This window comes from Periplaneta americana, chromosome 1 (assembly GCF_040183065.1).
Source record: "Periplaneta americana isolate PAMFEO1 chromosome 1, P.americana_PAMFEO1_priV1, whole genome shotgun sequence".
Taxonomy (NCBI): domain Eukaryota; kingdom Metazoa; phylum Arthropoda; class Insecta; order Blattodea; family Blattidae; genus Periplaneta; species Periplaneta americana.
Genome location: NC_091117.1, coordinates 45,146,960 through 45,164,518, shown reverse-complemented (window position 1 = coordinate 45,164,518; position 17,559 = coordinate 45,146,960). Strand labels below are relative to the sequence as shown.

General features: G+C 34.0%; 1 protein-coding gene across 1 annotated transcript in view; it reads left to right on the top strand.

The window, feature by feature from the left end:
- Positions 1-17,559, top strand: part of LOC138690925 (uncharacterized) — a 125,824-nt gene that overhangs the window by 67,876 nt on the left and 40,389 nt on the right. Inside the window, exons 2-6 of the mRNA XM_069821080.1 lie at positions 5,072-5,093; positions 9,296-9,377; positions 11,691-11,853; positions 13,376-13,496; positions 16,239-16,449. Coding sequence (XP_069677181.1) covers positions 9,311-9,377; positions 11,691-11,853; positions 13,376-13,496; positions 16,239-16,449 — 562 coding nt within the window. The 5' untranslated portion in view covers positions 5,072-5,093; positions 9,296-9,310. The remainder of the gene's footprint in view (positions 1-5,071; positions 5,094-9,295; positions 9,378-11,690; positions 11,854-13,375; positions 13,497-16,238; positions 16,450-17,559) is intronic.

The following is a 17,559-nucleotide window of genomic DNA, read 5'->3' as shown; positions in this document are numbered from 1 at the left end:
TGCCGAAATCCGGGAACGGAAATATAACTGTTGGCGATAATTCAGTTTTTTCTCTAACATTCACTGTTTTAGAGGAAATGGTTATATTTCTATAAAGAATTTGGCAACATCACGGCTGTTGCTATAACTCTAAGCCAGTGATGTCAAAACAAGCGCATTTTTCTGATCTTGATGTCGTGCGCGGGCAGCAAGCGCTAAGTATGGAAAGACGAAGCGTTGTGTACATGAATAAGCAACCTGTTGGATTAAGAAAACAGTGGTGCACAAACTTCAAACGGAACGTGATATTTTATGTCGTTATATTTATATGGCTTTTCTGTTTAATATTATCTGTATTGTCTGTAAAACAAAAGTACTAACACTGATTTCTTAATATTGCACTTGTGTTTTAAATCTTAATAACATAATAGAGAGTCAAGAAGGAATATTCATTTAAATTCCATAGTAGTATAATATTATACTGTATTAAGTGGATGAAACACATCATTCATAAAGAAAGTGATATTCCAAAAAAAAAGAGATTGAGTATGACATGAGAAGTTGGAATTTATATTGATGGTATCTTTAGCCTTACAAAAGTAATCAATAAACTAATCAAAACAATATTACAGTACAAAGCAAAGTTACCTAGGTACTGTATCTGTTTTAAGTGTAACTAATATTACATAACAAAACCCTTATCGCATTATGCTTTTAAGGTGATATTTGTGAGCAACTTCCTATCATCAGAATATTTAATTGTTTTCTCGAAATCTGCTGAAGCTATAGAGCTGACATTTTTACAACACATGGGCACGTATCTTTTGCTTATGATGTAACAGTAGTTGCTTTGTTAATTCATTTCCTTACAAACAATTTCCAAGCGAATATTTTCAAAATTTTCAATACAATATCTTCAGTAATACGTATATACGGTATATTAGATTTACGAAAACATTCTGTAAGGCTACTAAATAATTAGGCCTATACCTGAAAATTTCACTTTTCTATACGATAAGTTGAGAAAATATTTCTTTTGAATAAAAAAAATCAAACTTGTGAAAAATGAGCATTAAAATTAAAACTAACATTCTTATAATGCACTTATACTTCTCAGGCAAATCTAAAAATTAACATGGATACAGTTTTAATAAGTTCTCTTCCCTTTATCTATTGAATCAGTGCTGGCCAATCCCTGAATATAGGTCGACCAAGCGGCATATACCACCTCTTTCGTCTGTCTCTTTCCATTCCGCTGTAAAGAGCTCAGGCTCTCCTGGCCTCTAAAGCGCGCGCTTGCTCCTGTGGGCATCAATTGACATGCCTGTCATAGCATAACATTTATCTTCATATAACATTAGTATGGGGCAGTTCGAAAAGTGACAACCCGCTTAAGGTTGGTCCACAATAAATCGGGAACAGAAACGACAACGAGAACGGAAAAATTGTTAAAATAAATATATTTAAATGAGAGCAATCACAATTAACGAGAAGCTTGCTGAAATCCAGGAACGGAAACGTAATTGTTGGCGATAATTAAGTTTTTTCTCCAACATTCACCGTTTTAGAGGAAATCGTTATGTTTCTATGAAGAATTTGGCAACATCGCGGCTGTTGCTATAACTCTAAGCAATCGCGGTACGTATTTCTTACCTTTCCTTTCCCCTCTGCTGTACTCAGTCGGTAACACGTGACGTGCGCTGTGTTGCAAGATTTACTTCAGCGATTTTCGGTATTATTCAATTTAAATTCATGGCTAAACGGTTTGATTTGCTAAAAAAGGTTCAAGATATTAACTGTTCAGATTATTTTAGTAAGCATGAAGATAAAGATATCCCGATTGTCAATATAATGTAATATAATCTAATTTTATTTAGAGTTCAGTCTAAATGACATATCATAGTTTAAAACCAATAACACTTACAAAAGTAAATGATCATTGTATATTATAACATCGAAATGCAAATGTTTTCGCCTTTGGGCATCATCAGGCACTTGACTCACAATATCTTATACAATTTTTAGTATATATATGCTGTGACATATGTACCAGGTAATTTATGTTTACAATCTTGCGTATATTAATAAATAACTATTTGCATGGTTAGCTCTATGGTAAGAAACAATCTGAAAATATTAAAATTATATGTAATAAAATTGTAACTAAAATGTAACATTGATCTTATATTTCCTAATTATAAATTGTAATCATTAAAACGGCATGATGAAATCATGTGATTCCTCTTAAACTTCATAATAGGCCAATATACTTCCATTAGTTGAATGTTTATAGTGCAATTATTGATCTCACTGATTTGGCAATCCATTCAATAGTGGAATCGATTAATTAAGTTCGTATATACTGCATTAGGTTATATGTATAGACCTTTTTTCAGGATGCCTGAAACTACGTTAGCCACAATACCTTATAAACCCAGTTCTTCAAATTGTTTTTAATACAAATACAAAAAAGGTCTATACATATAACCTAATGCAGTATATATGAACTTAATTAATCGATTCAACTATTGGGTGGATTGCCAAATCAGTGAGATCAATACTTGCACTACAAACATTCAACTAACGGAAGTATATTGGCCTACTATGAAGTTTAAGAGGAATCATATGATTTCATCATGTCGTTTTAATGATTACAATTTATAATTAGGAAATATAAGATCAATGTTACATTTTAGTTACAATTTTATTACGTATAATTTTAATATTTGTATTCATTTTAAATTTTCAGATTGTTTCTTACCATAGAGTTAACCATGCAAATAGTTATTTATTAATATATGCAAGATTGTAAACATAAATTACCTGGTAGGCCTACATATTTCACAGCTAAAATGTACTAAAAATTGTATAAGATATTGTGAGTCAAATGCCTGATGATGCCCAAGGGCGAAAACGTTTGCATTTCAATGTTATATTATACAATGATCATTTATTTTTGTAAGTGTTATTGATTTTAAACTATGATATGTCATTTAGACTGAACTCTAAATAAAATTAGATTATGTTCAGATTATTTTACCTATCCGCTTGTACAGCAATCAGCCATTTCTTTCGAGTCAATACGCAATGGAGCGCTGCGAACATTGGGCTAAGACTACTTTTTCCTTACTGGTTCATCGAAGGAAAAGTGTAACAAAAGTTTTGTTATATTTAACATTTAACATTTGATACAGAGGTTGTTATCCATTCTGTATATACATAGTGTATTGATTGTTGGAGTTTAATTTATATGATAGGAACCTGAATTACATGCACAGGAATGTTTTCACTGAAAAAAATTGTATTAGCCTATATATGTAATTTAGTGTTAGATTTTCACTTATTTCAAGGCAATGTGTCCAATATTACAAATAAAAACCGCAAAACTGCTTATATTTGCTTAAATTACTCCGTATAATTACATTTTTAGTTCCTTAACTGTAAACACAGATTTGATTAGTGCATAAATTCTTTGATACTTATGACCAATTTATGTCAGACATTTATTTATAGACATAGCATAATTCCCCTTTCCTTGTTCTCTCAAATTTTCGCCTTCGAATTTTGAGCAAAAAATGGAGATATTCGAGAAACGAGATATTTAGAATCAGGCTTAGACGTCTAGTATATAGTCACGAAGTTTGAGTTGATGAGGGTGTTAGAAACAGTAGACTGTGCAGGCACTATTTTGCATTGTCTGTGATGAGGCGATAGTGGTGAGCAAATATCTATGGATGCATATTTACTACGTATTGAGCTTCGTGACTTGCTCACATTCTGGGAGCCTGTCCTCATGGAGAACTACTGAGAAATAGTCGTCGCCACAAGATTCGATCCCTCCTAGCATCGGCCCTACGAGGAAAAGACTACCAAGTAGAAGAGGAGGTCCATGATTTGTCCACAAATGGGTCTACAAGGCGCACTGACAACATCGCTATCCCGACAAGATCAACAAGCGGATTCATAATTGATCCAACTGTAAGAATGGAAACATATGAAAATCAATCTGCTGAGGTACATCAGAAAAAATGCGACAAATACGACCCCACTATACCATATTATAAGGAAAATATCATCTAACGTCGATCGAAGTTATTGGATTACTGATTGGGGCTAGAGGAACCATCACAAAAATATTCGCGCATTTTTGCAAGCAGTTTGGTCTAGGACAAACTCTTGTCACTGAAGTATCTCTGTCTGCAGTGAAGCGATCTATAAAAATATCCTATGAAACCATCTCTACACGTAAATAGATTGATCTCTTTCCTATGGCGACCTGCTCACTTAAGTTGGATCTTGCAACTAGTGCCAAATAGACGACTGTGATCAAGTAATAGCAAATAGATACCTTACTAGGAAATTTTATGTTTTTTTTCAGGAATTAATGATCTTTTGTTTAGTCGTCTTCAATTATTTATAATTGTGGTATTTATTTTTCTTTTCTCCATTGTTTTTTTTTTCATTGTAATTGTGTACCTACCATTTACTAAAAAAACAACAATTTTTTGGTAAGCTTTGTCTTCTAGGCAGCCTTCACTTGGAGGAAGCTGAATAAAAAAAATAAAATTCAATGTCTAGGCTGTGGTTTTATTCAGACTACGTCGAACTAATAAATACGATCTATCTTATTTTGCAATTTGTGCAAATTGAGAGATAGAAAATAAGTCTCTAGTCAGATTTTATATGTCTTGATCCTCGCTTTTAGGTTTTGTGCTTCAAGAGATGATACTTTCTGTACATCCTGTAGTCAAATTCATCCAGAACCTACGCACTTTCATCTCATGTGACATAGTCGTCATCAGATGTCGATCAAACAAAACTACAACACTGGGACGTCCTTCGTTGCAAAGCTGTAAACGTCACGCTGTGGAATTCATCTGACGTAAAGAAGCTATTCACAACATCAGGTGTTACAAGAAAAGCGGTCTGCAGAACAATTAGAAATATTTTGTTCACACGACCCTTCTATTAAACAATTCGAGTAATTTCAAAGAGAAGTCTCCTTCCCCTACACAGAACCATGTTCACACGACCCTTCCCTTAGCTGTTGCTATAAATATACATTTTGCTTAGACAAATTTTCCTGGTGCAACAACTGCCGCCACATAAGTGAGGTAAGTCATACATATATAGGCCTAAAAACAGCAAGAATATATTCCAGTTCAATTACAATAAAAATAGGGATATTCCGTGTGAAATAACACTTAAATTTTGAAAAAGTGAACTCTATAAAATGGTGCATTCAAAAATAAAAAGTAAAGTAAAGATTTCAAATGTTTTTTGGGTTCACAAAATACTGCAAGTTCGACAAGGGTGCCCTCTCTCGCCCACTCTTTTCAATATATATATATATATATATATATATATATATATATATATATATATGAAATAACAGGAATTTGGTTTGAGAAGATTAAATATTTTAATATTGACAATGTAAATTTTACAGCACTTTTATTTGCAGACGATCAAGTAATTGTCAGACGTAACGGAAATGATCTGCAAATAACAATTATTAAATTAAATGAAGTTGCCAGTAAATATAATATGATTATCTCCAAGGATAAAACAAAAGTAATGGCATTCTTAGGATCTTACCCAATCAGAACAAAAATTGTACTAAACAATTAAATCGTAGAACAAGTGAATACGTTGAAATATCTAGGCTGCAACGTCACTTATAACAAGAGCCGAGAAATAGATGATAAGTTAAATGCTTTTAATTATTTTTGTGGAACAATACGTCGAACTTTAGGTAGGAAAGTTCTGAAAGAAATATGACTAAAGTTTTACAAAGTGATGGCTTTACCAGCTTTACTGTATGGATGTGAAAACTTGGTTTTAAGGAAGAAAGACGAGAGAAGAATTGAGGCTTTTGAAATGAAATTTTTGAGATTTGTGGCTGGCTATACACTGCTTGATAAAAAGAAAAGTGAAGACATTACATCTGAATTAAACGTGCATAATATTATAGATATAATAAGAAGACAACAAAACAATTGGAGGGAGCATATACATCGTATGCCAGTAACATCAATTACTAGAAAAATATACAATCACGACTCCCATGGGAGAAGAAACCCAGGAAGACCCAGAAAAAGATGGCGGGACCGGTTTTGATTTGATTGGAGTGGAACGGATCTTATGATCCATACCGTAATGCAGATGATGACAAAATACTGCGAAAAGAGCTAAACTGTCAACGCATATGCAGATGTTTTAAGGAGCTTTAAGGAAAACCCTAGCCGAGTTTGTGTCACAAGCGCCAGCGCGCTGGTCTAAGTGAAGCCTTAGTTTTTCTGAACCGACGCATGCGATGTGCAAGGTGCGAGACGCACAAATCTGGACTACACGAGAGATACTGAGTGGTTTCTACAACTGCGAGATGCGAGGTCTGCGCACCTCGCAGCTATACAAACCACTCACGTCTTGCACCTCGCACGTTGCATGCGTCGGTTCAGAAAAACCAAAACTTAAAGGTTGCAGTGTTTTCTCGGAGTACTTTCGTTTCCGTGTATCATTCCATCAAAATTCTCCAGACTCTCATTTCATCTATTACCTGTAATATTTAAAAGTAGGCTGGGTTGAAAATGATGGACGTAGGACGGATTTCCAATGCTTATATAGGAACAGCTCGTGTCTCCCGGAAAATGGGGCATATCACAATATTTGTCTCGGAATCGGACCTGATTCTGTTAGGGCAGAGGCAGAAGGACCCACGTTTCAGCATCGAATTCACGAATGCCTCTCAAGCCAACTGTCTGGACTTGGACAATAATTATACAAACAGGATACACAATGGCCCTAGAAAAGCTAAGCCAAACTAAGGAAGTTTCTTGAACTGTCTACCAACGATTATTATTAACTCTAAAAGTATTTTTAATAACGCAGTAAAACAGACTGTGTGAATAACTTATATCGATGATGATGAAAATATCAAGTGTATGTATTTGCAATAATTATGGCTATAATTTTTACAGGATATCTGAAGCTTTGGGTCAAAATAATACAGATGATAGAGAGGTGTAAACTGAATATTTTTATATAGGAATATGGTTGGGAATACCTATTTCAGGCATCACGAGATCTTCCACGAGAAATATGTTTGAAGAAAGTTTTTGTAATTTGGCTTGCTTTTCATAACAAACGACTACCTATCGCGTCGAAGTTGCAAAACAACGTAATATCAGCAGATAACATGGGCTATTCAAACTGGGTGACAGGAGATAAAGACCTATTAGATGACCCTGTAAAAATTCAAATGCTTTTTCGTAATCTGAAAATAATATATGTATTACCAGAATAAACTCCCGTCTTTTTTCTATTAATAATTTAAGACGAAACGTTACGTCTATGCAAGAATGACTCTTTCTAAAACCATTTTGTGTATCAAAAATGTAGGTTTTAGTTTTTTTTTTTTTTTTAGCTTTTGACAAAGGATTTTTGAATATATCTTGTACTCTTTATTTAGTAGGCTAATTCCTCTGTAATTTTTGGGGTTACTTCTATCGTTCGTTTCGAATATCGGAACTATTATTGCATTTCTGCACTCCTTTGGTATCTCATTTGTTTCATATACATTAATAAAGAAGTTCAGGAGCCTGACTTTAAATTCAAGTGGTGCAAATTTCTATAATTCCGAATTTATGTTACCCTCACCTGGACTATTGACATTTCTTAAAATTTTTAAATATCTTCCAGTTCAACAAAGGAAATGTTTTCTTCTTCATGAGTAGCTGATATTAGTTGACTATTTACTATTGTGGCTGAAGTATGCCTCTCCTTTAATCTTCTTTTTTCCTATTATATCCTGTTTCCTCTTCTTTCGTTGCTTACGTTTCTTCTGTGGGGTTACTTCTTCACCTAGGGATGCTTACATTTACTCGAAACTAACTTTAGGTAGTTACGACAGTATTATGTTAAGGGTGTGATATATGGATTCAAAATTTCATTTAAATATATTAAATATTTTATATTTATAATGTAAACGCTGTTCTGCTCTAAAAATACTCCACAAATTTTCATAATTTAAAAACAAAGTAAGTATCAGATTTTAAAACACAGACAGTGTCTATTAAGTATGACAATTTTTATTTCTGAAGGATCTACGGATTTTGAAGAAAAATGTTGAAATACCAGTAATATTATAACTGGCGAAAGGTATAGCTGTCCCCTTAAAAGCATGGAGTCGGTGTTAAGTGACAAGGGACGACCTATGTTCGTAGTTGATGGCCAGAAGTTCAGACGCCACAAATATTTAAAGAAACCACACCTCGGGGTGCTACGTTAAGACATGTAAGTTTTTCTTAATGGGAATGGATAGTGATTCTGTGCGATTAAAAAATTTCAGTTTAAAAGTTTAGCTTCTAGACTTTTAGTGTTCAGAGTGGCATAAAAGTTTAAGTGTCTATACAATAAATCATTCTGAATCCAGTGGTAAATAAGACAACTAATTACTTTCTTATCCAAGTGCAAAATAAAGTCCCTAACTGGTAATCTGATTTCCCACTTTGCTAAATGTACCTTAAACTTCAGGTGCACATTGTACTTGGTACAATCTTCACTCATATAAACTTATATTCCTTTACGTTATCAAGTAATGTATATCATCAATTCTAAAGCAAAATTTAGTTAAATATTTCACCTGTAGTGAAACGGAAAACATATCGATCTTTGATTAACAGTTTTTTTACATTTTTTTCAATGTACCTACATATAGCCTATTTTTCCTCATGTTGCGTGTGTGATATTTATAAACCCATAGGTTTACTATGTAGAACATAGCTTGCATAAAACACTGTAAAAATTTCAAATAAATAGATTCCGTAGTTTCGGAGAAAAATGCACTTAAGTATGAAAAATATAAACTTACGGAAAACTGCTTTAGACAAAAAAAGAGGGATTTATGAATTATAAATTTAAACAGGCCATTAAAAGAGTTTATCTGCAGAAATATCCTCTCCCAAAATAGAAATAACATATATATTTTTGTTGTTGCGTATATTTCGGTATTGACTGACAAGTAACAACCCTGTAAAAGGGATAGTAGTTATAAGTTCGTGCCGTTAATCCAACCGGGGCTCCATTTGCGGAATACTGGGACGTTCCAATTAGCAGATTCTTTTCATAAAACTGCTTAATATCTCAATTAATTATATAAATCTTGCGCCTGATTAATTCAAATGAAATGCCTGATAACGACAGATCATAAGCATCACTGTGTTACAAAGAATCTATTAACTCGTAAGATTACATAATTTCAGAAATGATATACCTTACTCAGTTGCATCAATGTTTCTTTTGTGCTTCATTACAGACTGGTGGCTTCAGGATGTCAAAATTGATGTACCTGGTCCTCTTCACCATTGTCATTGGGATTACTTCTGCTTCAACACCAAGTAAGAATGTTTTAAAAGAAAGCACTCTAAGATTATTTTAGCTGATGAGTTATTTGACTTTAGCAGAAAATTAATTTGCATTGAAAATATTCTTACATTTAAATAACTGTTACACAAACTGATGAAATCTTTTTAAGAAGTAACACTTCTTTTGAAGGTTTTAGTAAGATTTTTTCGGAAAGGGCGAACAACATTTTAAACCATATGACGAAAAACGGCGTATATTTTTAATTAAAAGAAGTATTAAAATTAAAATTAGAAATTATTGTATTGTAATTATTATTCCCAATAATATTCTGAACTGTTTATTGTTTTGTATTGATAAAAGTGAAACAATTATGCTTCGAAAATTTGTTCTGTAGAGCTTATGATATATTTAAGTAAAACATATTAATAAGCCGATTTTATCAATGTTCTTCTCGTAAAGTAGGCCTAGATTTTTGCCAAATTGTGACATGCAGAATTATAAAATAAGCAATTAATTAGACTTATATATTGAGAAAAAGTTTAAACATGCGTATACAAATAAATGAGTCATTAAATATTGAAAGTTATTTAAATTTGATAAGTTCTAAGTATGTAGGAAAGTAATAATATAGGTTTGTTCAGATAAGAATGGGATTTACTCAAAATTCAGGAAAGATTTGAAAGCCGTCTTTGTTAATAACTAAGTTTGTAGAGAAAATAAAAATATATTCTTGTTCATAAAATAACAGGTATAAATCAATTTCCTAGCAGAAATATTACAGCACATGACTTTCTGTTTACATTACATTCCTAACACTGAATTCGAGAAATTCGCAATTGTGGTGTCATAACCTTTATTATCTACTGTAGTATTAACTTAAAACAATAATAATAACTCACTCAAGATCCGTTTCAATTGTTCTTTATAGGCGTATATTACATTTGCCATAGAAACAACAGTGGAATAATTGAAAGAAATATTTTTGTTTCTGTGAAAATAAATCTTATTCCATCAGTTACATGAACACAAGCCATCTGCAACACACAATAGAAACATGAACTCAAGAATAGTAACAACGGTCTACTGGTATAGGGGAGAGTTGGGTAGTATCGAACATCGGGTAATAACGGACAGTGCGTTTCTTTCATCTACCACCAGATGGTAGTACCTGAATAACATGGTTACGTTTCTGTATGCGACAGAAACGTAACCATGTCATTCAGGTACTATCATCTGGTGGTAGATGAAAGAAACTCACTGTCCGTTATTACCCAATGTCCGATACTACCCAACATCCCCTACTCACAGATCCTAAACACGCGATATGATCACAGATGTTAAAGCTTAAATAAATATTATTTTTAAAAAATTCTACTCTTTTATGAACTGAAGTACAATTATTTATTTTTCTACACACTTACATTTTAACAAAGTTAGAGGACTTCCAAATCTTTAGTGAAATTGAATGAATCAGCATTTCATACGCATTATTCGCGAATAAACTGACTCCCACACAGCTCATTTTCAAAACGTCTCTTGTTCACCTGATAACGAAAATGAGCTTCATGTGTGTCTGAATTCTTCAAATATAACTCTACATACAACTGTCATGATTTGACTTCAGAATGCCCTCTAAACCACAAAAATCTTGCGTTGAAAGTAACTATTGAAATCAAACTAACTCTAGCCCACAGCAGAATTTGCGACAAAATATTAGTTCCAGATTTAGAAACAAAGAGTCGTAGTACTTCCATTTGACTCTAAATGCAACCAAGCTCTTTGGTTTCATGTCTCTTGCTTGGCTGGTAAGAAATTTTTGACCTAACAACGTTTTTCGTGATTTCCCATAAAAGTTTGGGAATGGACAAACTCCTCATATGAACAAAGGCTCATCGGTATTTTAGGATGAATTGCTGTACACGAACAGATGCGTAAACGGCATGCCAGAAGCATTGTTCGGCATTACGTACACTGAAAACATTATATCTCAAAACATTATGTAATACTAATTCGTCATACATTGTATAGTGATAAATTAAATTGAAATATAAATTTGGCCTGAGAAAAAATGTTGCTAAGTGGGTGGAAACAGCGAACGATAAGAATAAATCAGAGATTAACCACATAATTTCAACCTGCGAACTTCCTCTTTAATAGGGACTGGCGAATACACACAAAAAAGGTCATATATGTGCAATTTTAATAGTTAATATACAGTTAGCGACCTGGAGAACTTTCACGTAAGTTGCAATATAAGGTGATGCAGTTTGAAGATGATTTTCATGTCATTAGTTTTTCTTTAATTATGGGATAAATTAAATTAATTAAAACGGATTTATTTTCAGTATATCTAGCACCGTATCTTCAGCCTAACGATGAGGTGGACTCTAATACTTTCTTGAATCCGCCATCTGGAAGCCGTATCTGCGCCAGAAATTGTACCCCTGACGAAGCACCAAAAATTTGCTACTACAAATGGACTCTCGAGAATTACGTAACCCTAGGAAAGTAAGTACCACTGAGCTGCTACAAAGATTAATAGTATCAAACTAGACAATTCTACACAACTTGCAGTAGTAGTAGTAGTAGTAGTAGTAGTAGTAGTAGTAGTAGTAGTAGTAGTAGTAGTAGTAATGTAGTAGTGGTAGTAATAAGAATAATAATAATAATAATCCGAGACCGGAAGTTTAGACATTAAAATAGGCAGGCAAACCGGCATCATAAATAGCTAAAATAGGCAGGCAAAACGGTATTATAAATAGCTAAAATACGCAATAAAAAGCAATTACAATAACCTTGCACTAGACCCACAACCTTGCACTTTCCACAAAGGGATTTCGGCAACAAGGAAAGCTTTACGTAAGTCGAATGCAAATTGAGATTTTCAACTCGATGTTGGAAGCAAAGATATCTTCTTCCCAGCAGCCTTGGAAAGTGCATTTTTGTGTTTGGTTGTACTGATATGTTGCGATATGAAATATTTAGCAAGCTACACCAACGTCGCAATGGAAAAAAAAATAAATAAATAAATAAAAAATAAATAAATAAAAAAAATAACCGTTAAAGATAACGTTACACCCGCACTCAATGTTGTCTTGTCAAATAAACACAAGCGATAATTAAAACGCTGTTATACATTTTTGCACGGTAGCATTCAATGTTGCAAAGAGAATATGAACTGACTGAAAGACAATAATATACATTCGGTGAAGTCACTTTCATTGTAGCGGTTATAAAAATAAATTAAAATATATCTGTAGGCAATTTTTAATAATAAATCTATAAATAATAGATAAATAATCAAATAAAGACAAAAAGTAGCATTTATTTTGTAAATTAGGCATTTACATTAAAAAGGTAGAAAAGTGCAACATAAAATTGTGATGTTTCATCACAAAGGTATAATTCGTGCAGATTTACTTTCAAAATGAAGATAGATTTAACACATTTAAAAAGGCATTCTGCCAAAGTTCCGGTCTCTGATAATAATAATAATAATAATAATAATAATAATAATAATAATAATAATAATTTGAATAGACATTATTAAACAAAATTTCAAAGATGTAATATTTCTGCTTTCACTTTCTAAATAAAACCTCGTAAAATTATACATAACATCCTAATTAATTTTACAGAATAATATAATGATCACTATTGATCATTTTCAACCCTACAGTATATGAAGGCATATCACATAAAGGGGTTAAGCACCAAAAACAACTTTCTGAGATATTGATTAAAAATATACTACAAAATGCATGTTGAGATATCTCCAACACCAGTTTTAGGCATACCAATGAGCCATTTACAGCTGAAATACGACATAGCCCCTCCCCCATGAGGTTGAATAAAATTTAATTGAACAAATTGGCACTTAGTTTCTTGGGAAAGATACGTGTTCAATTTTAAAAGCGACTTTGTACTTAAGAGGTGGTTGATTTCGACCACAACCGTGATAAATGTACTTTAAGACATACTTCAAGAAGCGCTATTGAGTGTCTTATATTGGATGAATTTGTAATAACAGGGCCTGTGGGGACTGTCCCAACAACGCAACCCATTGCTACCAAAAGGAGTGTATTCCAGCAGACGGCTTTGAACGAGGTGTTCTTTCTGTTAACAGAAAAATTCCAGGGCCTTCTATTCAGGTATGTAATAATAATAATAATAATAATAATAATAATAATAATAATAATAATAATAATAATAATAATAATGATAATGATAATGATAATGATAATGATAATAATAATAATAATAATAATAATAATAATAATAATAATAATAATAATAATAATAATGCGTTTCCAATTCACTGTGGGCTAAAGCAAGGAGATGCACTATCATCTTTACTTTTTAACTTTGCTCTAGATTATGCCATTAGGAAAGTCCAAGATAACAGAGAGGCTTTGGAATTGAACGGGTTACATCAGCTGCTTGTCTATGCAGATGACGTGAATATGTTAGGAGAAAATCCACAAATGATTATGGAAAACACGGGAATTTTACTGGAAGGAAGTAAACAGATAGGTTTGGAAGTATGTAAATCCCGAAAAGACAAAGCATATGATTATGTCTCATAACGGGAATATTGTACGAAATGGAAATATAAAAATTGGAAATTTATCTTTTGAAGAGGTGGAGAAGTTCAGATATGTTGGAGCAACAGTGACAAATATAAATGATACTCGGGAGGAAGTTAAACACAGAGTAAATATGGAAATGCGTGTTATTATTCGGTTGAGAAATTTTTGTCATCCTGTCTGCTGTCAAAAAAATCTGAAAGTTAGAATTCATAAAACAGTTATATTACCGGTTGTTCTTTATGGTTGTGAAACTTGGACTCTCATTTTGAGAGAGGGACAAAGGTTAAGGGTGTTTGAGAATAAGGTGTTTAGGAAAATATTTGGGGCTAAGAGGGATGAAGTTACAGGACAATGGAGAAAGTTACACAACACAGAACTGCACACATTATATTCTTCACCTGACATAATAAGGAACATTAAATCCAGACGTTTGAGATGGGCAGGGCATGTAGCACGAATGGGCGACTCCAGAAATGATATATGATATGATATGATATGATATGATATGATATGATATGATATGATATGATATGATATGATATGATATGATATGATATGATATGATATATGATATGATATGATATGATATTTGATATATTTATTCCACCAGCTTACATCGGTCGTGATAGCCCTTCACATTTCTGTATACAGTGCCATCACTCCCTTGAATACATAAGATTCTGCTTACGCTTTTTCTAAACATCCGGCTATTACATATAAATGACTCTGATCACTTTTCTATCACGCCCCTCACCTCTGTTTCCCTCCCTTCTTCTTATATTTACCCTTCCCTTTCCTAGTTATCTAACTTATTATTACTAATCTCATTTAACTAAACAATGACTTCTCTCAATCTCTTATTAATTGTTCCGAACATTGTTTATATTTGTTAAACTCTTCCATAGTTAACTTATTGTTAACTTATTTATTCACTTATTTATTCACTTGAATCACTAACGTTCACTGACCACTTATTCCCATTAATCTAATCTGTATATTTTCAGACGAAGTGTTTGTTTCTACAGTTTCATTACCTTTCCATTCCCACTTTCGTTATTATATTTGTACCACTACTTACTTATTATCACTCCCTGTTTATTACTTGTATCTTATCCTTTTTCACTATTATTCCCTTGCCTTACCGTCTTTTCTGTCACTATCACTCTTTTCACTTTGTCACTTTCTGAAGTTTTGTCACTCATGGATACTGACTCCAGAAATGCATATAGAGTGTTAGTTGGGAGGCCGGAGTGGAAAAGACCTTTAGGGAGGCCGAGACGTAGATGGGAAGATAATATTAAAATGGATTTGAGGGAGGTGGGATATGATGATAGAGAATGGATTAATCTTGCTCAGAATAGGGACCAATGGCGGGCTTATGTGAGGGAGGCAATAAACCTCCGGGTTCCTTAAAAGCCAGTAAGTATGATAATAATAATAATAATAATAATAATAATAATAATAATAATAATAATAATAATAATAATAATCTTCTGGGTTCTTCATGTTCTCTTATCATCTAGTCTGCTGTCGAAAAATCTGAAAGTTAGAATTTATAAAACAGTTATATTACCGGTTCTTCTGTATGGTTGTGAAACTTGGACTCTCACTCTGAGAGAGGAACATAGGTTCAGGGTGTTTGAGAATAAGGTGCTAAGGAAAATATCTGGGGCTAAGCGGGATGAAGTTACAGGAGAATGGAGAAAGTTACACAACACAGAACTGCACGCATTGTATTCTTCACCTGACATAATTAGGAACATTAAATCCAGACGTTTGAGATGGGCAGGGCATGTAGCACGTATGGGCGAATCCAGAAATGCATATAGAGTGTTAGTTGGGAGACCGGAGGGAAAAAGACCTTTACGGAGGCCGAGACGTAGATGGGAGGATAATATTAAAATGGATTTGAGGGAGGTGGGGTATGATGATAGAGACTGGATTAATCTTGCACAGGATAGGGACCGCTGGCGGGCTTATGTGAGGGCGGCAATGAACCTTCGGGTTCCTTAAAAGCCATTTGTAAGTAAGTAAGTAAGTAAGTAAGTTCTTCATGTTGGTTTTCCTTAGCCAATTCTTCAAGGGTTCGACAAATGTCGTCAGAATTAAGGAATCGCGCCCTAGAAAAATAAACTCATCGCTAGTGTTTTGTGTGATAAAAATGTCGAAACTTCATAGAAAAAAATAAGTAAGTTAATAAATTCCAAGGAAAAGTCCAAAAACAAAAAAACAAAAAAAAAAAAAAAAAAATCCCGCACAATACACTAAGTAAGAACGCAACTGTATTGCTGTATTTGTGCCTAGGTGTGTCTCGGAGACAGGGTGATCGTTGACGTCACCAACAAACTGTCTGGACGCTCTACAACCATCCACTGGCACGGAGTATTTCAGCAGGGCTCTCAGTACATGGACGGCGTTCCAATGCTTACCCAGTGCGCCATTCTGGAGGGAGATACCTTTAGATACGATTTCGTCGCCAGCAACGAAGGAACTCACTACTGGCATTCTCATGACGGTGAGAAACACTGAAATAATTACGGTCTCTTGATTCCTTTGATCACAAATCATAGCTAAGATGGTAGAGTGCTAATTTACATATGCCAATCAGAGTTGAAATATTGGCACGATAGCGGAGTTGTATTTGTGGCGCACAAAGCTAAGATTGTGGGAGTCTTTGTCAAGGTTCACTAGATTTCCTTCGTCATTCCACCAATAAATCCCCTCTTCTTCATGATCTCCGTTCCGATAAATGGCATATGCTTTGCTGTGTGACATCGAATCCGCCGTCCGCTACAATAGATGTCCCTCACAGTTCATCCAAAGACTGGTAGATGGCAGTGGTAGTTAGTTCTAGACAACTCAGAGGTACCGAAGCTCCCACAGGACTTCAACCCTGATGGTATATGACGAGTCATATACAGGGTGAGACGTAAGTAATGATATTAATTTCAGGACATTATTTGAGATATTTCAAAGTAAAAGCCTTAATAAAATTTTGCTCGATTTTGTTCCCTTTCTAACAAGGGAAGTACCCCAGCTCGAACGGCTAAAACCGACTGAAAACGTGTTTAAAATGTATTATTGTACCTGTTCGAATAGCTAGCAATACCATTCATCTGTAAAACTACGTGTGCTGCCGCTAACGCCATCTGAAAGTTAGCGTACTAGCCTCACTACGTCGTAGCTGTACAGAGAGTTCGAGCGAGACCATTGCGGTGTTCAATAGTGAAGTCCACGTACTAACGGCAGACATGAGTAGGCTGAAGTCAATTAATCCTGTGAACACTGTTTACCTGCTGCGCGAAAATGTACGTCGAACTTACATACCGAATAATGAGGATGTAATTGGAGTGGAGGATGAGACGTTTACATGCATGTTACGTGACATTATAATGCAAAAATACTACGGGGAATTATCAGAAGTAGATACCGACATATTGGATAGGAATAGTGATTGTGAGTCTGATGGCGGAGAAGAAACAGCACATGGGTATGAGAGTTCCAACAGTTCTGGAACGTCCTCTCCAGGAAATAAAGGAACTGCAAGTCAAAGTGAATACTTACCTTCACTCCAACAATGTGACCTCCGCGATCTCCAGGTTTCAGTCCGGCCGACTTTTGGTTG